The sequence below is a fragment of the Bombus bifarius genome, unplaced genomic scaffold (assembly GCF_011952205.1).
Source record: "Bombus bifarius isolate JDL3187 unplaced genomic scaffold, Bbif_JDL3187 scf7180000007966, whole genome shotgun sequence".
Classification (NCBI taxonomy): Eukaryota; Metazoa; Arthropoda; class Insecta; order Hymenoptera; family Apidae; genus Bombus; species Bombus bifarius.
Window position 1 is genome coordinate 7,944,548 of NW_022884352.1, and position 24,175 is coordinate 7,968,722.

A 24,175-nucleotide genomic window follows, 5' to 3' on the forward strand; every position below is an offset into this window, starting at 1 on the left:
ACAGCACCTGCATATATCGTACGAAAGAGTCTTAAATAGTAATATAATAAGAAAATCAACATCGAGTTTGTATTTTTTCATAGCCAGAAAAACACAACTTTAAGAGGAAATTTAATCTTTTCCAAACTCCAATTCTTTCCATTCGAAAGGAGAAATATTTTCTTCGTTGTATATTCAGTTTTATTTTAATATTATGACAAACCTAAACATAGAGTTGTGATCATAATTATTCACAGCACCTGCATATATCGTACGAAAAAGTTTTAAATAGTAATATAATAAGAAAATCAACATCGAGTTTGTATTTTTTCATAGCCAGAAAAACACAACTTTAAGAGGAAATTTAATCTTTTCCAAACTCCAATTCTTTCCATTCGAAAGGAGAAATATTTTGTTCGTTGTAAATTCAGTTTTATTTTAATATTATGACAAACCTAAACATAGAGTTGTGATCATAATTATTCACAGCACCTGCATATATCGTACGAAAAAGTTGTAAAATTTGTTACAAATAATATCATCAGCATTGTAAGTCGTAATGCTGAGAAGAAGAAGATTAAAGTGAAAGCAACGACGAGAAGCCTCCTTATTTTGAAATCAATTCTCATTTTGAAATTAATTCGAAACCATGGCATTACAATGAAAGCACTTACGATTACATGGTTTGATGAGGCACAAACCAAAGAATATAATTCAATGCAATTCGATATATTAACAAAATCTGATTTACAAGTACAGAAGTTACAATTTCCAGAAAAAAGAGGGATGTTTCGTGTTTTAAATTCGCAGTGTTCGGATACCGATATTTTACAAGGGGTATTATAGCGTTTTTCTTTAATCTGACGAGGGATGAAAATAAAAAGTCGTAACAAAGACTTAGCCTGTCAGCCATTATTACAATCGCATTGCTGGATCTTTACGCCACATCTCTATTCGTTCTCCGGCTCGACGGTCGGCTTGGGTGACCCAACAAAAGGGTGAAAACCCCTGTGGTTCTTACATAGATGCCGCAGCCACGAGAGATCTGAATACGGCCATCGAGATCGATCAATATACACGCCCGGCCTGCTCTTATCGCTAGATCATCTGTCGTAAGTGGAAAATAAAATCAATCTTCTCTCTTCTAATTTGACGAAAATTATTCTGACGTCTGATATTCAGGTACTCTAAATATATTAGTATATGTCAACTGATTCGATGTCTTTTTAAAGAAAATACAAATTTTATGCGTGTATCGCGGAATATTAAATTTACCATTAAAACTTTCAATAAAAAATCTCACTGTTATCGACCATTAACAACAGAGTTCTGATCATACGATTTGATCAGTTTTAGTATCAATGCAATGTTTTCAAATTCTGATCATGTGAAATAGTTGACTGCGTATTAGTAAAAATCCTGTTCTTCGTTGAATTTATTCCAGATTTATAATACTAGATTTATATTACATTTATAGTACCTTCATATTGAATTATCTTTCCTTGGTTATTATTTTGCAACGTTTCGATTTTTCTATATAACTTTTCAATCTGAGCCACATAATTCTTCCAACACGAGTAACTGAGTAGAATTAGATTCTTTTTTCAAATGAAGACACCTCTTCATCGCCACTTTCGCTTACTATTTCCATTTTTATAGAAGTAGTATAATTATCGTCTTTATTGTAATGATCTCATCTCAATCATTACATCAGATAATGGATTATTTTCAATATCATATCTTCGTTTTTTAATGTCTGCTTTAATTGTCACTTTTCCAACATCGTGTACTCTTCTTAATTCTATTCCACTTAAGCTACTTTCGAGTTTTTTAATCGCGTCGTATTTCGTTTTGACAGTTATTAATTACTATTAATTTCGTACTAAATTCTTATAGTCAAAATTCACTCGATCGAATAACAGAAAGAATACATCGCGCTAGTAAAATATATGCATATCTGAAACGTAAAAAGACATCGATGATTTACCATTATATATTACAATTTACAATTACAATAAACGTTAATAATACAATTAGAATAAATGTTGGTACAAAGGAAACTCTACTATATTAAGAGTAAACAGTAATTAATATATTTGTGATGATACCTGTGTAGTAATAATAATAATCTTTTGCTCCAAAGTACCTTACTTTCGGTATTCACGAATAGTTGCACGTTCCACGAAGAGCAACGCGATGAATATGTTCTTCTCAGTTCTCCAGACAGTCAACTCTAAACTAGAATATCAGATCGATTCATGAAAGAGACTTCTAAAGCGTTTCTAACTCATCTATCTCCATACTAATATTCATACACACCTTTTTCATAATTCTTCTGAAACATCGCTATATAGCTGCATGAATATGCACATCATTTCTAAATGCACGTCGTTATCGTGGCTTAAGCCATCCTGCATAATAAACATTTCGAAGAAACCCGAAGTCTCGGAACGTCTAGCTGAGAACGTAGGAAAATAATCATCCTCGTCAATATCGATCTGCGTTCTCGGTTTTTTACCGAAATTTCGCCAAAGCAAAGTCGCACGAGAGGCGATACACGCGATAATAGGACGACCAGAGCGTAACCAGTCGATAATCCTGGCACACACATGAATTATTCAAACGCAAAGTGCAAGAGCGAATTTGCCGTCTGTCTTCGTTTCTGAACGAACCGAGACACTGACCGGTTGGACCGAACCGGTGACCTCACCTTATAACGGATTTAGTTTTCCACCGACTCGATGAATTATTCATTTGTCCAGCGACACATGCACAGGGGGGAAATCGTTGACCTATCCGTCCGCGTCTCTTTATTTTTGTCAACGTGTCATAGACGAGAAGCGATATACTGCGGAAATTCGCGATACGAGCATTTTGATGTCAGCCATGATCGTTCCGTCGTTATTCGTCGTGGTTTATGGCTGGAGAGTAACGTTTTTTATCTTCAGCTTTTCTCAATATTATTAGAAGCTGTCGAAGCTGTATGTTTCTGGTTTAAACGAAGAAAAAATTGTTAGGGGTAAAACGTAGATTATCGTAGATTTTTATCATACATTTCTGTGGCAGTCGTTCTTTGTTATTTCGCATTGATTTGTGACATTTTCTTCATTTTCACAGAAAGGTCTTTTTCTTTGAATGTATTCGTTATAGATCTTTCGATGTCGTTGTGGTGGTTCGAATATGGGGCAATCTCGTCGTGGATAAGATCATAAGTTTCCATAATCTTCGCCTTAAATTCTTAGATTATTAAATTTCCGAAATTCTCGATACCTAGTATAATAGTCATCTTTTTAGAAAAGTATATGTTCAATTTCCAGCGATCATCTGAAGATCCACATGAAGACTCACGACACCCAGAAGCCGTATCAGTGCACAGCATGCTCCAGAGGTTACAACACAGCAGCCGCTCTAACATCTCACATGCAGTCTCACAAGAAACAATCCCAAGGAACTGCCAGGCTTCAAGACATTGATTATGGCAGAAGAAGCGTGTCTTCTCATAGTACATCATCTCCACCAGTACCAAGCTCCCCATCGCCATCTTTAAACCTTTTGTTGAATCCAAAGGCTGGCTTAAAAAGTTCCCAAGGAAGTGCTTCGACGACTCCAATTTTGAGTTCACCGTTGAAATTAGCCTGCATGTACTGTACCAGAGATTCCTTTAGTTGCATGCAACAGCTGCAAATGCACGTGCATACTATGCATCAGGCTATCCTTAGTGGAGAAACTGTTGCAGTATCCCCATCAACAAATAGAACCAACGAACAGATGAGTTATCAACGTGAGAAAACCCTGGATAGACCAGAAGGATCATCCAAAGAACAGGAAAGAAAGTATCAGGATGATTCAGAGAGATCTATAGAGAAAGATCACTATGAAAATACATTTACATGCAATCAGTGTACTATGAAGTTCTCTACGTTAGACTCTTTGAGAGATCATCTGATCTCAATTCATAGAACCGATGGTTTTAGTTCTACTTTAATGATGTGCCCTCTCTGCGGCATTCCTTGTGCTTCTGCAGCAGCCTACGCGGAGCACTATGTCCTCCAACATTGTGAGAATCGAAGAGTAGATCCATTGGAGGTTAAAAGTTACATAGATTCCAAGATGAATGGAAGCAACGAAACTAAGAGTCCCAGGAATCAGAAATATAGAGAGCAAACTTCTTCTGAGCCAGCTGATTTGACCAACAAGCATTCCACCAGTACAGTCAGCAATTATACAGCTGGTACACTATTTTGTGGACAATGTAGAGCTGCATTGAAAGACTTCGAGTCATTCAGAGAACACCTAGCTAGACATCTTCAGGCTGATCATAGAAATGACGTTATTAGACATCCTTGTCCAAAGTGTGAAGCCACTTTTCAAGATAGGGAGAACATGTTGGTACACTTGACAAAGCATTATTTGAGTCAGATTAGTAAAGAATATGCTTGCGGTGCTTGCAAGAAGCTGTATCCCCATCCGGACCTCCTCCAAAGACATTTACTTGACAGCCATGCTCATCATCTCTATAGATGCGCCCTGTGCAGAGACACTTTCGATTCTAGAGTGGCAATACAGGTCCATTTCGCTGTAAAACACAGTCAAGAATGCAGTATTTATAGGTGCAATGCTTGCACAGTGTCTAATAACGAAAATTCACCAGGAAATGCGCCAGGGGAGGGTAAAAGCTTCTTCAGAAGCGAATCCGAAATGGCAAACCATGTAAGAAATGTTCATGCACCTCCTACAGTTTCTAACAACAATCCTGTCGTTACAAGCCCGGCCTCCACTCCGGGAATAACTGGAAATTCAGGACCAAGATGCGTTTTCTGTGGAACTTACTGCAGTTCTGAGCTGGAACTACAACTCCACTTGGCTAGCCACTCTGCTAATTTATACAGGTGCCCAATTTGTAGAGAGGGATTTGCTGTGGAGTTTTTACTAGACAGGCATATTGCTCAAGTGCATCATTCTAGTGATCATCAAGGTGCTATAAGGAATAATTCTCGGGAGAATGGAAGGATTGATAGACTACCCAGATTACAGGAAGAAGTACGTAATGTTTAAATAAAGAGTAAGGATAAGAATGCTTCTTGATCTAGATTAGAGCATTGAATATTATTATTACCGAATATCAATTCAATATCTTCTAAGAAAACAGCAAGTATATATCTAATTAATAAAGTCAATTCTTCAGATTCTAATCTAGTTAATCTTCTCATCCTCTCAAACTTTAACCTATGTTTTCCAATTACAGGGCAAATCTCAAAAGAGAGGCCGCTCTCCAGCCTCCAGTAACAACAATTCTCTGAACCAGCGCGATAACAATAATAAACGTCCACATTACTCAAATCCATCTGCTCAGCAGTGCGATCTCTGTGAAAGGGGAGAGTTTTCCAACGAGGCCGAACTGCAAGCCCACAAGAAACTTGCTCACACTCCATCCAAGCTTCCAAACAAGTCCATATCGAATCTCAGCATGTCTTGCGCATATTGCGGGGAAGTATGTCGTTCTAGAACTGACCTGGAGTCCCACACAAGGATTCAACATGCATCGAATGAACCTGGTGGTCGGCACAAGTGTAACATATGCGACGAAGTCTGTCCATCAGGGGCAACTCTTGCAGAACATAAATTGCAGAAACACTGCAAGATTCAATTAAGCGACACATGCATCGTTTGTCGAGGAAATCTAGCTTCGGAGTCACAGTTTCTGGAACATGTGCAAAGACATAGCCTAGAGAACGTGGATCCTCAGCAAAGATTAGATGGTTCTCTTCCCCATCTCCCTGCAGCTTGTGTAGTTTGTAGACAGACATTGATCAGTGATTTGGAGTGTCGTCTTCACGCCAGACACCACTTAAGAGCTTCTACTGGTTCTCACAGTGTAACATCCAGCCCCAGCCCCAACCAAAAGAACCAGAATCCTAGCTGTTGCCTTTGTTTAAGAGATTATTTAGCTGATGACTTTGTCAATTTGCCTCCAAGTCATATAAGCGGCGGAGGACAGTCTTTAAGGGTCTGCAAGTCATGCTACATTCGTCACTCTCAGGGTTTACCTATCTTGAATTCACCTTATGAGCCTGCTAGATCTAAATGTGACGGTACTTGGACATCCAATAACAAAGATGGACAATGGGATGGATCAAGGGATACATGGGAGTCAGAGAACAGATTTAAGGAAGACAGAAACGAGGTAAGTGATAACAAAAGATTGTCAGGGTTGCGGGGTGAAGTTTAGGACTTCTAAAGAGGTGGAAAAACATCGTTTAGTAGAATACAAGAAACCTGGATCTATGCCGGACACGTATACGTGTATAGAGTGTCAGGTAACAGAGATAATAATAAATAGACCATAATAATAAAATTTTGCGTTAAGAATTTAATAACGGAAACATTTGTTTCTTTTCTCAGATGTCGTTGCCAACAGAAGCAAAAATTCAACAGCATATAAAGAAGGAACAGCTGGAGATGTCGGGAAAGACTTCCATAGAGGCGTTACGATGTCATCTGTGTCTTTTTGAAGCTAGCAGTCCCTTACAATTGCAAAGCCATTTGATAGAGCACACTTTTGCAGGATGTGCCGCTCTCAGCTGTTACATTTGTCAGTCTCTCTTCACAGCTCCTATCGGCCTCCAGGTATGATAAGAAGCATCATTCTTCATCTGATTACTATCATTATTTTAAAAATATTTATTTTAACACAAAAACTTTTATTTCATTTCTTCTGAAACGTTGCTCTTATTTCTTAGTTTCCTGCAATTTTAATTTATTAATGTGAAATTATACCTATAGAAAGAGTCCAAATAACCTTAATCTTTCATTTTTAGAGCCATATGCTTCAAGAGCATGGCCTGGGTGCTCGTCCCTACGATTGTTCTCAGTGCACGCTCAAGTTCTTCTTCAGAGCAGAATTGGACCATCACATGCTAACATTTCATCGACCTGGGGATGCGTGTTCACCGGATGACAAAGCAGAAAATACTGGAGAAACGAAAGCAAGAGACGCTGAGGAAAGGAATTGCGGTGAAGAAATAACCGTAAAGGAAGAAATAGTTTCAGAAATAGTTGCAGACGAAGAAGAAGAAATCAACGTGGACGAACAAGTGGAAGAGAACGATCAAAAGGCGAACAAGGAAACAGAAATTGAGACGAAATTGAAAACTGAACTTGTGGAGGAATCTGTTCCAGAAAAGATGAAATCGTGATCGTTATTCGTTAATCGAGGAAGTAAAACGTTTAAATAATTATCTTGAGATTAGTCCAGTACGAGAGTAAACAACGACGAGATTACCAACGTACTCTTGGACTAAATCAGATTTTGTATTAATTTTACTTTTAATAGGCAGAGTGATAAGATGTTGATTTATCCGTTTGGGTAATTTATTATTTCTTTTATTATACAGTTAAATTTTATTAATTTAGAGTTACTAGTTAGTAGTTGGTAGTTAATAAAATTTCATTCCGATGCTGTATGAAAAATTACTGCGAGGAATATCACATTTGGGATTATGTTTAATTAACATATTTTTGCAAGAATGTTCTATATTTACATAGTTCACGTGAATTTTTATTGTATCAATAATTGATCTTCAGGATAATTATAGATTATGGAAGATTGTTATTACTCCAAGATTATTTTATGCGTTAAAACAAGATTGTAAGCCTAATTTTATTTTATGGTACAGCATACTTTGCAATTCAATTTATTATTATATATTATGTTAAATAATTTATATAATAGCTTTAAAAAATCTGGAATGTGGATAATATTTTACATTATATTTTGTTATTTTAGACTTTAGATATTCGTGAACTTTACGTTGTCAATATGTAATTTTATTTTGTGTTAAATTTTTACTATAAGTCGCAGCGTTGAATTTCATCGTCTAACAAGTGTTGGAGTTGATATTGCATAATATGATACTCCTTACGTAGGAAGTGTATATTCTACAATCAACTTGGACGAACTTTGTAACATAAAGGCAACGTTATTTCTTATTAAAGGAATGAAAAAGATAAAAAGAGCGTCTATTTGCAGATGCAACTTGTAAATACGTTGAATAATATTAGAATGTATTGTTAGTCAGCGTTTTATTGACTTTGGTCAATACCATAAGCGACGATTATTGTTTAAAGTAAGCAGAACGCAATAAATTGTCCACTAGGCTTAGTTAGTCGATAAGATAGTTCTTTACAAAATAAATTATTGTTCTAAATCAACAGCTCTTACCGCTTTTCCTTTCCCATTTTAGTTAACGATACCTAAACTAATTATTAAACGATAAAATAATGTTATACTATTACTTATATTGTTATTATATAATTATTAACTATCCTTTTTCAGACATATGACAGGTAAAACTTAACAGCTTTCCTTAAAGATAAGAAGAAGATGACCTTATCTTTTATAATGTAAGTAATTTCTAGTTCCTTTAAAATTTGTTAATTAATTCAGCTGCGTTTTCCTCTCTGGATAAGAAAAGAAGAAAATTTATAAGTATTCCCAACTTTAATTAATGCATATGTTAATAAAATTGATGACATAATACAGATTATTTGCATTTCTAAAAGTGTCATCGATTATATACAACTAATTGGACTGCAACACAATTAACAGCACTATAAAGACTGTTTATGGGATACTTGTTTGTTAATTACTGGACTTTAACATTTGGATAGTAACCATTTAGGAAAATTAGAAAAGCTAGTAATCGCGAAAATATTGTAGAATCGCAATACTCTTGTTACTGGTGTATTATAACAAGATCTTCATAAACGTTCAATAAAAGTTAATCAAGTGATTAATTAATTAACAGCCCGCCCAGTATTTCTAAAATTACCGATACCAATCCTTTAATAAGGAATATCCCACGAGGGACTATAACGCAACCTATTATACCTGTTTAAGATTAAATTAGTTGTAAGTTTGAATAATTCATCTGTCCTAGTCCCACACTGTCTATCTCTCCTATTGTCGTTCTTATCATCTGTCCTTGTCGCACATTGATGCCTTCCTTATTCCACTCGGGCCTTACTCTGTCCTTGTCGCAAAATATTGCTTTCCTTGTCTACGAACGCCTAATATGTCGTCATCTACTGCCGGATACACCAAGTTACGGTTCCTATCGCCCGTGCTAGATGGCAGCACATGGATTCTTAGTAGACAAGGAAAGCATCAGTGTGCAAGAAGGACAGCGTAGGGCGTGAGTGGAACAAGGAAGACATTAATGTGCGACAAGGACAGATGATGCAAACAACAATAGAAAGAAATATGGACAGTGTGCAACAAAGACAGACGATAGAGACGATAGTAGAAAGAACGAGTGACAGTGTGCGACAAGGACGGACGATATGAACGACGATAGGAAAGATAAATAGCGTGAGACTAGGACAGATGAATTATTCAAACTTACAACTAATTTAATCGTAAGCAGGGCTATTTTTTGAGTTTCTCCTTCCCAAATTTTATGTTAAAGTCCCTCGTGCGATACGCCTCATTGAAGGATTGGAGTTGGTAGTTCTAGAAATGCTGAACAGACTATTAAATAATTAATCACTTGATTAACTTTCATTGAACGTGTATTAAAGCTTTTTATGATATACATACTATATAAAAGTTAAAATTTAACAATATCTTCACGATTATTAATCTATCTTACCTAACTAATGTTATAAGCGTGTAATACAATATATCTGTTAACTGATCCTTATAAACTATTTATATAAACTTTAATTTATTCTTTTATATTTAATTTCTACATGGTAATATAATACCAACAATGTATTTTATGATATGTATGTATATGTATACTATTTATTTTAAGAGTGTATAAAATATATGAAACAATTTGCGGGACGTCTTTCGTCTTCTTGTCTTTGATGAGAAATTCGTGTAATCTGACGAAAATTTCTTCTTGACTGATTAATGTCCCCATAATTCTTTTTTCTAATTTTCTTAAATGGTCATTATCCAAATTCGTTGTTAAATGTTGAAGCCTAACGGTTGCGACACTCTTGTATTCAATTTAAAATATTCGAAGATAAGGGAAAGTAATATTTCTTTTTATGTGTTGTATAATTGCTTTTGCTGCAACATCAGGAAACTGCAACAGGAATCACGAAATCTTCACCACATCAAGAAAATTAGTTGTTGTTAGTTCTAAATGTTTTGTGGTTATGTTTATGATTTCCAGTGCGTTTATATTGTAAGAAGTATTAAAAAAGTTATTAACTTTTTTAATATTGTAAGAATAGTGGCTATTAATTTCTAATAGTATCGAATAAATGCTTGTATAATAATTATGTTGTACAAATAAGAATGAATTATATATTATTTAACTTAGAACTATGTTATATTTGTTATTACATTTAAGTTATATAAGTATCTAAGTGCGTGTAGCACTAAGAATTCTCTAGATGTAAATATAAAGATGTAAAATAAAAATATAAATAAGGTATAAATATTAGATATAAATCATGTGAAAATGTACATTAAATATAATATATGGCTATCTTAAAATGACAAAAGTCTTTTAACCAATAAACTGTTTATACTCGTCATGAAAAAATTCATCTGTGTCCATCAATATTACAGATTAGATACTAAAGCATAACAATTTTATTCGCTTTCAATCTTCAATCGAAGTATTTTCAATATTGATGTCATTATTTTGCACATATTCCTTTCTATTACGTTTATTTTCGACTTGTGTCCTGAATAATAATTAATTTTATATAATTTTATATAATAATTAATAATTGTTCTATCGACGTTGAAACTTTAACCGTGAGTAGCATACGTTTAATAATAATAGATTCTTTTAGGAGAGTCAGTATGAAAAAGTTAGTCTGTATTTGCACATATCTCTCATATCGCCATCCAAAAAATAAGGCTTTGTTTTATCGACGTACGAAATCGAGCAAATATAAAAAAGGTGCTCACAGTAACATAAAAGAGTCTCGCGCGTTCAATCCTAAATTATGAATGCTGAAAATAGGATACTGGAAAAGCTTGCAGCCAAGTCAATCACCGATGAACCCCTCCCAAATTTCCTTTACGAACCTAAAAGAAAAGGCGAATCAGATAGCTACTTAAAACGTGTATGACATCATCATCAAGCAAGGTATAACCAAAGGAATCTCAATTACCTTCCACATTTTCAGAACTAAAAGTCCAAACGATGGTATATTGAGGAAAAATCTAAAACAAGAAATTACAAGGACAATCAGCAATACCGATCAAGCAAATTATAACCTGGCCTTCTCATTGGACCGAGCAGGTATAATAAGCGACACTAGTGTCAATATGGTTATGAGAGGCAGGACATAAATCATCTATTGTTGCAATGCCAGTATTCCACAAACTGGAACAAAGCTTCATTATAAAACTCCAGAAATTGAATTACTGTCTGCCATTATTATGTAATGTAATGCGACATAACCCCACAATAGCAATTTGCATAGTCACACACTTGTTCCTGGAAAGCTTCAACCTATTGATCTAGATCCATAACAAGATATGAATATTAAGGCCAAGCTTATGTATGTAAACTTTATGTAACGTAAATAACGATAGAGATTACATTGGTTAAATAAAAAAAAAAAATCTACATTCAATCGAAGAATAATGTTAGGTAGGATAAGGAGTGAACATTTACTCTTTTAATTAACTACAGGATAATTGTATGAAGATGCTATATGTTTATGGATGTACATCCGACTATTTTCGATAGGAGTTGTTTTTAATACGAGCGAAATTATAGATTGCCTTTCTCGTCTCTTTGAAGTTTACGTTTGTTGTATCTGTTGTAATAAGGTAAAATACGACGCAGCTGTGTTGAATACCTGAAATAAAACTTTTGATATCTTCATCGCTTTACCTTCTAATCTCGTAAGAATTGATCTTTCTTCGACGTAAAGATATTACATTTTTAAATTCAACACGGTTTAATTAATATTAAATATTATAATAATAATAAATTATAATGTAATAATAATATAATATTATACATTATTTATATATAATATTATATATAATAATAATATTATAATAATAAATTACTCACGGCCGTTAATGTATGGATAGACAACGTTTGGAAAGTTAATGCTGAAATACTGGAATATTGCTGCGCCCTAACAATCATAAGGCAAAGGTGTCGCTGATAAATTGGCGGTAAATCATACCACGGTACATTGAAATAGACTGCATGACCTATTTCTTGACTTTCTTGAACGAGGATTTCACCAGGCCAACACCATAATAAGAGGTGTACCGCCATAGAAATGAAATAAGATATAAATTTCACTAGATCGGCTTCTGCTTTCCCGGTATCGAGAATTGCATACCCACTTAAACAAACTTCTATTCCGCTAGTAAGAATTTGCAGGAAAACGATGGGTGTTAATAAATTATTCACCTCATTCACCACACTGTATAGAAGTAGTACTATCGTCAAATATACGAATTGAAGATAAATCAGTAGGATTTAATGGTGATACAAAATATTAGTTACAAACAATTTATTAATAAAATCAAAAATAAGGCAGGATTGGAAGTAGAAAAATATTTACTGTATTATTCGCTGATGATGGCGAATACATCTCGTTAGATCTACCTTTATCTTTTGCGTGTAATTTGGATTGCAATTTATTTCAGTTCCTATATTACTGATCCAGGTATTGATTAATTTAAATTGAGCAGACACATGTAACATCGTGGTCATAAATGAGCAATCCAAACCGGCGATTGAAGTGATAGATAACGCGGCTGATAAAAGTTGACAAATGAAAGCGATTTCGAACTTGGGAGATGCTGAAATGTCTGTGCCGTACCTAATAACGAGATTAAGCATAGTGAATGGGGAATAATAAATTTTAGGTCTAAATAAAATAAGATAAACATTATCGATAACAAATATTGTATGATGTAAACATTGCAGTAAATATATTTCTATTAGTTTCGCTTTGTGATCAACGACGAAGAAAATCAAAGTAGAAAATATCTTTACCAGACGATGAAAGGTAAATGTCGACTGTTATTTGTACTATTGGCGTTGTAGTCAAATCTAAAATAATCAACAGCTGCAGCGCTGGAAAAAGTGATCACATTGCACACGCAGGATGAATAAAAAACTATCGTACAAATACGTGCCCAATAAGCGAACTGTATGTAAGATTGTATTTCATTCGAATCGTTGGCAGTATCCCACAAACTTTTTATTTCGTAATAAAGCATATACGATCTTTCTCTTCTTGCTATTAGGTAAAACATTTTGAACAACGTTTGTCCGAGCGTGGTTACAATGCTTCCTGCCCCTAATTCGAGAAGGGATTTAATTTATTATTCTCCCAAAACATAGAAGGTCGCTCAAAAAATGTCAGATATAAATGGATTCTACTGAAACTTACCTGCTAGGATCTCTATGTTCCCCCAATTCACTGCTATCAACATAATTTCAGGCACAAAAACACTAATGAGTGATATTAGTGTGAATGTTAAACGGACATATGAAAATATTTTGCTATACGTCGAACTTTTCTGTTCGATGGGCCACATTCCAACTATACTACAAAGGATTTTGTTCGGTAGTATGTAATAATCGAATGTATTTGATAGCTCTTTCATCTTCTCTGCTCATATGAAATTGGATACGTCTACGACTAAAACTCTTTCTCGTATATGTCTTAATAAAGTTCCCCAATAGGGAATTCTTTATGCCAATATTATAGGTTAAACACTAAAATATAAGGTTTTATTCGCTTTCCCTCTTCAGCCGAAGTATTTTCAGCACTGAAGTTATCAGGATAAGAACTGTTGTATCAGAAACAGAGCTTTGTAATTCCAAAGAGAAAATAAAGCATTCCTTCTATTGATGTCATCATTTCATACATATTCCTTTTCATTTCGTCTATTTTCGATTTATGATCTGATTAATAATTGATGTCGTAAGTAGTAGGAACGACATATAAGTTGATACAATTTTCTTCCGACGTTGAAACTTTAATCATAGGTAGCATACGTTGAATGGTAATAGATTGTTTAGGAGAGTTAGTATGAAAATGGTAGTCTGTATTTGCACGTTTCTCTGGTATCATCCAAAAAATGAGACTGTATTATATCGACGTACGAAAGATAAAATAGTTAATACGTAAAAATAACATATTTGAATAAACTTAGTTCATTTATGAATACTAGCTTTTTTTAAACATGATGAAAATACATAATGAAATAATAGAATGAAAAATTACAAAGGATGAATGAATCTTAAAGTAACTATACAGTAGCTTATAACTAATTTATGTTTTATACATAATATAAGTCATAGTTTTATGAGGTTTATTCACCTTACAACAATCTTTTCTTCCTTGGCAAAGTAAAGCTGTTGTGAAATTGAAAAAAGAAGCTCAATACACTATCGCATTTTTATCGATCGATGAATTTCTGTTTGCCGGAAATAACACGCAAATAATATGAATTCGATAGATACACAAATTTTTCACCGATTATATTTAAAAAAATCTAAGAGAGGATGATAAGATTTTGCAACCGCGAAAGGAAGCAAAGCGTTACGCGAACTTACAAATAATGCCATATTTTTCATATTTGCAGTGAACATTTCACCCAAAAATGTGATTGGAGTGAAGAGAATAGGATGATTGGAGTGTGATTGTAACCCATAAAACACGGAGAGATTAAAAGTTAATAGCACGACTTTCGGTAAGCACGTCAAGCTATTTTCTACCCAATTTGTTATCTAGAAACATACATATGAAACCACCTACAACCGTAGAGAATACAAGAATCATCACCGTTAAGATTGGTTTTACGGGAATCCTGCTTTTTATCAAAATTATTTCCGTACGAGAGCTCAGTGCGCTGTGTTCACTCACGTAGGACACATAGACACCAATTATGATGAAAGATTTCTTTAAATTACCTGTAATAAAATTGAGAAAGATTCGAGAATCATATCGATACAGATAAGGACCCATTATACTGACCAAGAATATGCGAACAGTAACTTCAAAATTGTACGTGGACGTAGTTGAAAGTATAAACTTTCAAGTATGTACGCATAGAATGCAAATTAATTGTGTAAAAAAGCAAAATTGATTGAAAAATCATCACTTTCATTCAGACACTTCGCAAAATTGTTAAAAAGGAGCTCCATTAAAAGTTGTATGTGAAGGTTCTTGGGATATTTTCAACTTTGTACAACAATTATAAAAGTTTATTAATTTTTCATACTCGATTTATAAAAACTTTATCACTTACAAAACTGATAAATTTTCTTGAAAAAATATAGAAAAATATACAATGATTCACAACAAATTACAGTAATATAAAACTTACTTTTCGAAAACAATTAAGATACAACAATTATTTTGTTGAAAATTATATCGTCTATTATTTACTTGAAATGAAAAAAATATTCGCAATGATTACATAAATTAGGTTTTCATTTTACTGTCACAGTAATAATACATTAATTCAATATTACATACATTCATATAATATATTTTAAATATAAAACATTTAATATGTATTGAAATACTTCTTTTTACTAATAAATATCGTTTAAACCTTTCATGTACTTTGTTCGATTATTCTACTGTAACTAATCACAAAAATTATATTGTTGGGAATTTTATGCTTACACACTGTAATTAATTTACAGCGCAAAGATAGTATTGGTTGTTTAATGTTTGTTATCTATAATCTATAATCTAATATAAAAAATAATATAATCTAATAATATAATATAAAAAAATAATATAATATAAAAAGAAATACATATAGTCTTCATCAGGAAAAGTTTGAAACGTCAAAGTTTCATCAACAATATTATGCAACTATCCTTCAAATAAATGTTTAGTACATTAAAAGCTAATTGAAATAAAAACCATATATAACCAGTCTTATTATCTCAGTCCCTGTTAGCTTATATTTATTAACTTTTACATCAGTTTTTTACGTATACTTAGTCAACTTTCTGTTTATTTTACAACTTATCTGTCGCTTCTAACCTCGAATCGCTCTTAAACCTTCATTATTTGCAGACGTAGACTAAAGCTTCTACTTTTCTAATTTGTTTGTTGAAGAATGATGCTCTAAAATTAATCATCATATTTATATTTTTAATAAATATTGTATCACATGACTATAAAATTGCCCTCCGAAATCAAAGCCAATATTTCCTTGAATAAAATTCTCATTTGCAATTACCATCCTTTAAATTCATATTAATTAGGAAATCAACAATATATTTATCCTTTTCTATAAAATGTTCAGTAAATTGCGACACATAAAATTTCAGCAAATTTGTAGGCAATTGACCAAAATTCCTATTCTCTAAATCTACTGCATACAATAAAAATCGTCGAGATGTGAGAGGTAGATTTTCTTTAAGTAAGACTCGTCTTTCAATGATCATTAAATCTTTCAGTTTGTTGTGACAAACGGTATTGAGGACTTGTCCATGTTCAATAAGCTGAAAACATAATATCATAATAATTAAACCATTAAACAGAAATATAAAATTAAAGGATAAAATATTAAAACAATAGACTTTAAATACATGTTCTGTAAAAAATTGGACATCATCCGGTGAAGCTGTTTTTAGCAGCATTTCCAAATAATCTATAAATGCAGAATAAAATGTACGATACATGCACGTCGATGATTGTCAAATATAACTCAAGTATTTAGAAAACAAGATAACACGGTTATAAAATTGAGCTGCATTTTCTTGCTTCAAATCTTTCCTCCCTAAAAATTAAAAGTGACAGTAGGAAGCATATAATTTAATCTTTACAAACTTTTAATTCAAAATATGCATAGTGATACCTACTTTCATAATCTTCCTGATGTTGGTTCACTAAATATTTGTATAAAGTTGCACCTTTGGAATCACATATATTTCTAATTTTAGAATTATCGCATACAAGGAATAATTTCATCGCAAAGTCAGTATTGTCTAATGCATATGAGTAAAGTTTATTGAATATCTCCCTGCAACCAGTTAAAATCAATTAAAATGATCAAGTAACATAAATTACTTAAAATAAATACTTTGCAGATATATATATATAAAACAAAACATTCTATTTTGCAATATTACTTTAGGTTTTCCTTATTCTCATTAATCCATTTCGCAATATCTTTAATTATTTGTGTTAAGTTTTCATTATTCACAAGGTTTATAAGATTAAGAAGTTTCGTAAAATCGTATCATCAGCATATAACGATCCTCCTGGTTTTGGTAATGAGTTCTCATCATTATAGCACATCCACGGCCGCGGCCGCAACTGATTGAATCCATTTCCACCTTAGGAAAGTTCAATCTATAAAATAAAATACGAATGATACCTTTCGCAGAACATATATTGATTAACTGTAAAAATTACGAGTTTGCTTAAAAACAGATATTTTTTACGACAAATTCATGTATAAAATATAAATTTCTCAATATTCATTTATATAGGGATTAAAATTTACTTTAGAGATCAATAAATTATTGACACTTCTTTGCAATCTTACAGCTTTCTATATATAGGTTCCGACAATGCAAGTTTTTAGGCAAAAAGTCTACTGGTTCAAAAGTTATAATTATCGCAGTGACTATGTAAAACTTCTGGTAAAACCTCACTTTATTTTGATGCTATATTGCTTTTATCCATCATCTGATTGGTCCGCACAGATCAACATTCACATGCTCTCGGCTTCCGCTTACCTCGTACAAAAATGTATTGTCTCTGGATCGCTTCCGTCAACGATGTCATCAAATCCATATTATTAAGATGCAAAAAACGTCGCCACAAAAATTTGCGCTGAGGATCGGCAAATATATCGTCATAGAAGAGATCCCCTCTCGGACTTAGTCCTTTGCTGGCCGCCAATTTAATTCTATATTACCATACTATCCCTAGCTGTAGTTAAATTTACCATAAATTAGCTCGTATTAACGTAATGCCTGATGGCGGCCGGAAAATAAATATTAACCCAAACGCATTTACCTACAAACTCCATGTTGTGATTGACTGTTTTATGTACATGTCCCTATACAGTGGGCTACTATGCCTACGACATAGTGGGAAAACAGGACTTGCGACTCAATAGTTAAAAGTACCGATTTTTCCTTTGTCAATGTATGTACAGTAGAAAATACGTTTGGTTTGTCAGAATCTGCAAAACATTTTGAAATACAAAAAATAAATACAAAATGAATATTTCCTAATTATAATATAACTAATAATAATTCTTGTTTTTACACATTCAATGGTATATATTGTTCACATAGTTAATGATATTGATTATTTGTTAGATTATAATTCTTGTAGAGAACAGTGTTCTGCCTCGATTCTACAAATACTGTTAATTATCCTGTAGGAAGAACCTCTGCATGATCATACATTATTAGTACCTTATACTACAAATAGCAGATAAAATACCTAATGTTAATATAAGGATGCTTCAAGATAACAATGATATATGTTTTTATTAATATAATTACCAAATAATGATATATGTTTTTATTAATATAATTACCAAATAATGATATATATTCTTATTAATATAATTACCATACTTCCTCTAGACAACATTTAGACAACATAGAAATGTTGCCAGTATTTGGTAGAATTCTTTGTGTATCTAATGGAAATGGAACTATTTAGTAAAGACGAAGTGGTATCTTTACATGCTCAACTTCAGTGAAAACGGTCTTTATCCTAAAAAGATTAACAATATTGGTTTTTATTTAAACATACAAGTATCAAAAGCATGATTTGTATATTTTTTTCTACAGTACTTATTGATATAAAGAAGTTGCTAAGAATCAAATTATAGAGTTTCTAGATTTTCATAAGACTTTAAAGTACAAGGTATTTTGGTGTAATAGGCATATAAAATTGTAATTTTTTATTTTAAAATTACAAAATGATTTACTAATTTATAAAAATATAAAATATATAATGTAAAAAGATATAATAGCCAAAAAGAATATTATTTTTTGTTACATAATAATAAAATTAAATGTTTGCAAAAGATTATTGTATACATTTTTAATTGTTGATTTCTTATGGGAATTTTAAAAGTTTGTGTTATATTTAAGACAATAGTTGTATATGAAACATGGTATCCATTCATATATTTGTATTTGTATTTATTGGATTTGTATTTTTTGGATATTTATACATTGTATAATCCTATAATCCTATTCTAATAACTACATAAAATATAATAGTACAAATTCATACACATATGAATGGTTTCATTATGTGTATATAAAATATGTGGTATATCTGTATAGAAATGAACACTTATATACACTTATCTTTGCAAAAGATAAACAGAAATGTATTTAGTTTTAATTTACTCTTATATTGTAAAATAGCTTTATTCCATATTAGTGATACATTTTTCTAACAATTTTATAGCTTCATTTTTCTAACAATTCTTATATTGTAAAATAGCTTTATTCCATGTTAGTGATACATTTTTCTAACAATTTTATAGCAATAAATGTTTTATGTATTTACTAACAAAATTTATTACATATACTACAAACATATATTTTTATGTTTCCATTTGCAAATAATTATATATAATATATTCATACAACAATCCACTATTAATTTATTATTATCGTACACTTTGCTATAATTTTAGTTATAGTAGTAAATACATGTGTTTTAGCATTGATGTTTGTAGCATCTACAGATTAATATACTTAAAGGTAAACAAACCCATTTCAAGAAATATTCATATACAAATATTTATTTTGTTTGCAATTGATAAGAAATACATATATGAAAAAAGGGAAATTCTTATTAATTAAAAATAGATGAGAACTAACATCTAAATCTGAAATTATCATGCACATTACAAATAAATAATTTATTTTATGTAAATTATTTAAACAATTTGTTTTATGGCAATTTACCTCTACAGTGAAAATTTATTATTAGGTGATAAACTTTACTGTAGGAGACAAAATATTATTGCCTTCCTTCTGGATCTTTTACTTTCCAATGTGTTGAATCCAAAAATCTAAGTTTTTAAGACGATTCACTGGTTCTAAAGTTATGCAAAGTTAAGTGCAAGTAAGGACTTTTAGGATATTTTACACGTTACTTTGATGTCACCACGTTGGAAAATCACACACACCCTACCTTCGTGACATCCCAAAGATAATTGGTACATTGGTGGTGGTCTGGTGGTGACGATTGGCGGTGGCAAACAGTGAAAAGGAAGGGGTTAAACTTTGGTCGACGATCATTTAACGCGCATGCGCCATCATGCGTATATGATCACCGGACGATCGCCAGTCATCAATCGGTGATCTGTCATTCGTTGTATGTTTCGTTTTTAACTTAATTGTCCATTTAATTTAGAGAACATCAAGTTAATTTTTTAGCTTGTTACATCGAAAACAAATACTTTGAGTCATTGAAAGGTGGTCAATAATTAAAAAAAAAAAATAAGGTTATAACAAAGTGAGTGTGAATATCTATCCGTTCAAAGACTGCGGATCTTGCCATGACGACGGAAGAACAGTTTCAGGCGGCTGTTAATGTGATCAGGAATTTACCAAAGAATGGTAAATTTTCTAAGACATTCAAAATGAATTATGATAATTAATGTCATTCTTCGAGTTGTCGATCCTTTTAAATGATGTACTTAATCGTATCATCGTCTCTACATCATTGTTTTATTATATTTAATGCAAAGCATTTTATGACATTGATATGAAACTTGTTATGTTATACTTTTTTTTCTTTCTAAGCATTTTTTTCAGTTGTACGAAACTTGTTAAACTGGTTTTTTTGATTAGCAGCAAATACATTTATGAGATTTAGTTTTTATGCGAAAACGTGAAGGAGTAGTACAAAGTTCGTGCAGTCATGTAAAGTATTTACATATCTATTTCGTCGAGACTGAAAACGAAAACATTGTTTCATACCGTTCTTCAATGTATTCAGATTATTAATAATGTTCTAACATATTAAATTTCAGAATTATTGAAGTGTGTTCTCGTTAATTTTATACTCCTGAGTATTTGTAATTAGATACAAAATAGAATAATAATAAGCGTTTTTTATTTGTATGTGATTTACATTATATAACAAACAGTATGTTTACATTTATTTACTGGTAAAAATTGCATTAAGTATGTCACATAAATTTTTATAATTGTTAAAAGAATAAATTTGAATCTTTTTTTCGCACATAATTTATAAATATAACCTTTGTAAAAAAGAAATTTTCTTTGCTTTTATGCAAGTAAAAAAATTAGATTTTGATATTATCTCGAACGTACATTTTTATCACTAAATTATAAATCTTTATGATTAAATTCATAAATATGTATACATACTTTCCATTTATTACAAGTGCATGTGTGAGTGTTCTCATTTCACTTTCTAACAGAGTAGAATGGATAAATTGCAGTTTATGTTTGAAACTGGAATATCCTTCATGAATAAATTACAAATAAAATTTATAATTGTCCAAAGCTGTATCATCAACTTTTTTCATTTATTAATGACATAAATTTTATGTTAAAAAAGTAATAAATATTTATTTAAAAAATTAAGTATTTAATCCTTTATTAATTGAACTTAATAATGTTTAATGTTACAAGGATTTATTTAATATCTCTGTATTTTTTTATGATCAATGACAATTAATTCATGAATACATTTGCACATTGTCTCTTAATTTTTTGACCAAAAGTCATACAATAAAAATGTTATCAAGTCATTGACCTTGCAATTAATTTCAATAACAATGAAGAAACAAACTTTTTGCGTTAAATGCAGGAAATATGAATATTATAATTTTATATGAAACTAAAATTGTAGACTAATAAAGTTATATTAATAATCATATTGTTAATAATGTATTATGTTTCAGGTGCATATCAACCTAGCAATGAAGTTATGCTACGTTTTTATGCATATTACAAACAAGCAACAGAAGGATCATGTCAACAACCAAAACCAGCATTCTGGGAAGTGGTTAAAAAAGCAAAATGGGAAGCTTGGACACGCTTGGGTAATATGAGTAGAACAGAAGCTATGAATAACTATGTAGAAGAATTAAAAAAGGTTGATTGTAGAAACTATTATAATTTTATTCAATGTCATAAAGTAACAGTAATTTAATACTTATTTATAATTTAATAGATTGTAGAAACAATGTCTTATACAGACAAAGTGGCTAATTTTCTAGACAGTTTAGATTCATTTTGCGAAAGTGTCCCACCTGAAGATTTAGAATTACTTCTTGGTCCTGTGTTAGAACGTATGCGCTCACAACCTGGAATGCCATTATCCGGTTCTCCCCTAGGTTTGTATTTGTAAATATATATTTTATTTTTCATTTGTTGATCTGATAATTTATTAACAATGAACATATTCAATGCTAACAATCAAAGAATGGAGAAATTTAAAACAAATTAATTCTATTAATAAGTTTTTCTTATACAGCATCAAGAGAAACATCACCACATAGAGGTTGTAACATGACTCGGCACATTGCAAGTAGTTTAGAAACCAGCCCAGCTACTAGCCATAGTGCAAGTCCACTAGATACCGACGGCGAAGATGAATTTATAGATACTGTCGAAGTAAGCTACTGGTATTATAAACAGTACACAGTATTGGACATACTTTTATTTCCAACTTATAACTGAAATTGTTTCTTCTTATTCATAGTCAGCTCCGGAACGAATACCAAAAGACATAACAAAAACCACTAATGTTACTCAAAAAATGGTTAATGGTTTAAATGTTTCTACTGATAAAGTTAATGAGTTAGTTGCTCAAAGAGAGAACTCTTCAGAATTAATTAATGGATACACTAATACAAATGGCTATACAGAACCACTAACAGAAAATAAGCAAGAAAAAAGTAAACAACGTGTTAAAAAAGATGAAAAATCTAACGACGAATTTTTCAATCAAATAGCTATAACTATGCAAAACTTACAAAGGGATTTAGACAGAATAACGGCCAGAGTGCGCAGTTTAGAAGGTCAAACATTACAGGCATTGGCGCCTTCAATAGTATGTGTAAATACAATAAAACGACATTTTTATCATATTTCTATTTCTTTCAATGGTATATCATTTTTGTAGAAGCAGCCTGCAGCAACTTCATACCCAAAATGGTGGCCTTTACCAGAGTGTTCACCGCGATTATTCACTATCTTAATCGTATGGCCGTTCATAGCGCAATTTTTGATTTCTTTAACACAACGTTATCGTCAGCGAAGGCTGTGATTTAAACATTACCATATTACATCACTCGAAATATATTCCACTATTTACTGTTAGATGATGAATTCAAATCAGTGTTGGATTCAAGTAATATAGACATTTTTTAAGACAGTTCAAGTATATTTCTACAATCTAAATATGTATATGGCCAAAACTGCTATGTGATTCTTGATTCATACAGATTACATTTGAAGATGTAATCAGTTGGGTAAAACTTTAAAAATTTATTCTATCAACTGTTCACATATAAATGTATGTACAGTGATTATACAGAAAAGTTTATTTATTTTAAACATGAGAGAATTGAAGAGAGTTTGATTGCTCTCTGTATGTTTATATGTTAAAAATCAATGGATTAACTGAATATACATATTATATATAATATATGAATGTATATTATATATATTTACTTAAGATAATTTATATGTATTATAAATAGTAATTTGTATTCATATATTGTAATATAGAAAAAAAGATTATATACAAATTTTATATTGTACATTCAGATTAAAAGCAAAAAAAAAGATAGAATTTATTGAAACTTACAGCTTTTTTAACAGAAATTATAATTTACTTAGGATAGTATCACTTTCTAAATAATATTATAAAGTACTCTTTTCGCTTTTTTTAGTTAATTTTAAATTGAGAACAGATATATCACGAAATCGTGTACAAATATTGTATAAAAATGTATAATTTTTACTTGTATTTGTAATAATTATTATGTGTAATTATTTTTTACAAATATTTTATTAACCAATGCAATTATCATAATAACAATTGTCTTTTTGTAATATTTTTCATTTTGTACAATTTTAGTAAAACAAGTAAGGTACTATAACCCGTATTTTATAATTTTTCAACTGTACCTAATTCATTAATCTAAAATAAATTTTGTTAAAAAAAGATTTTTGTCTCGGAC

The 24,175-nt window shown here is 31.5% G+C and overlaps 3 protein-coding genes and 1 pseudogene across 6 annotated transcripts in view; 2 read left to right on the forward strand and 2 right to left on the reverse strand.

The window, feature by feature from the left end:
• LOC117205224 (zinc finger protein 423 homolog) overlaps positions 1-8,190 on the forward strand; it is a 136,577-nt gene extending 128,387 nt beyond the window's left edge. For 2 of the 3 annotated variants that reach the window (XM_033443419.1, XM_033443429.1), the window contains 4 exons: positions 3,297-5,019; positions 5,225-6,163; positions 6,382-6,606; positions 6,798-8,190. In XM_033443419.1, coding sequence (XP_033299310.1) covers positions 3,297-5,019; positions 5,225-6,163; positions 6,382-6,606; positions 6,798-7,175 — 3,265 coding nt within the window. In that variant the 3' untranslated portion in view covers positions 7,176-8,190. The remainder of the gene's footprint in view (positions 1-3,296; positions 5,020-5,224; positions 6,164-6,381; positions 6,607-6,797) is intronic. The other variant, XM_033443412.1, reaches the window with a different exon arrangement.
• A 1,341-nt stretch (positions 8,191-9,531) lies between these two features.
• Positions 9,532-14,558, reverse strand: LOC117217153 (odorant receptor 4-like). The gene is made up of 7 exons (XM_033464532.1): positions 13,378-14,558; positions 12,978-13,284; positions 12,541-12,801; positions 12,036-12,399; positions 11,119-11,814; positions 10,913-11,032; positions 9,532-10,073 (listed from the first exon to the last, which is right to left on the reverse strand). Exons 1-5 carry the CDS (start codon positions 13,592-13,594, stop codon positions 11,758-11,760), a joined length of 1,206 nt encoding a protein of 401 aa, XP_033320423.1. The 5' UTR covers positions 13,595-14,558; the 3' UTR covers positions 9,532-10,073; positions 10,913-11,032; positions 11,119-11,757.
• A 20-nt stretch (positions 14,559-14,578) lies between these two features.
• Positions 14,579-23,460, forward strand: LOC117217161 (acyl-CoA-binding domain-containing protein 5). 2 transcript variants are annotated; one of them, XM_033464551.1, is made up of 6 exons: positions 14,579-14,686; positions 21,887-22,080; positions 22,159-22,321; positions 22,462-22,601; positions 22,690-23,040; positions 23,113-23,460. In XM_033464551.1, exons 2-6 carry the CDS (start codon positions 21,913-21,915, stop codon positions 23,254-23,256), a joined length of 966 nt encoding a protein of 321 aa, XP_033320442.1. In that variant the 5' UTR covers positions 14,579-14,686; positions 21,887-21,912; the 3' UTR covers positions 23,257-23,460. The 2 variants fall into 2 exon arrangements, with proteins under 2 accessions (XP_033320442.1, XP_033320434.1); XM_033464543.1 differs by lacking the exon at positions 14,579-14,686 and adding an exon at positions 20,311-20,570.
• LOC117217173 lies at positions 15,530-20,183 on the reverse strand (annotated as a pseudogene).
• Positions 23,461-24,175: the final 715 nt, after the last annotated feature.

Excerpts from the sequence above, each read along its gene's own strand:
- LOC117217161 (XM_033464543.1), top strand. The coding sequence starts at position 20,510 with ATGACGACGGAAGAACAGTTTCAGGCGGCTGTTAATGTGATCAGGAAT. Across the intron at positions 22,322-22,461 it reads ATTATCCGGTTCTCCCCTAG|CATCAAGAGAAACATCACCA; the intron begins GTTTGTATTTGT and ends TTTCTTATACAG. Across the intron at positions 23,041-23,112 it reads AGGCATTGGCGCCTTCAATA|AAGCAGCCTGCAGCAACTTC; the intron begins GTATGTGTAAAT and ends TCATTTTTGTAG.
- LOC117217153 (XM_033464532.1), bottom strand. The coding sequence starts at position 13,594 with ATGAAAGAGCTATCAAATACATTCGATTATTACATACTACCGAACAAA. Across the intron at positions 13,285-13,377 it reads GAACATAGAGATCCTAGCAG|GGGCAGGAAGCATTGTAACC; the intron begins GTAAGTTTCAGT and ends TTCTCGAATTAG. Across the intron at positions 12,400-12,540 it reads CATCATCAGCGAATAATACA|TGTGGTGAATGAGGTGAATA; the intron begins GTAAATATTTTT and ends ACTTCTATACAG.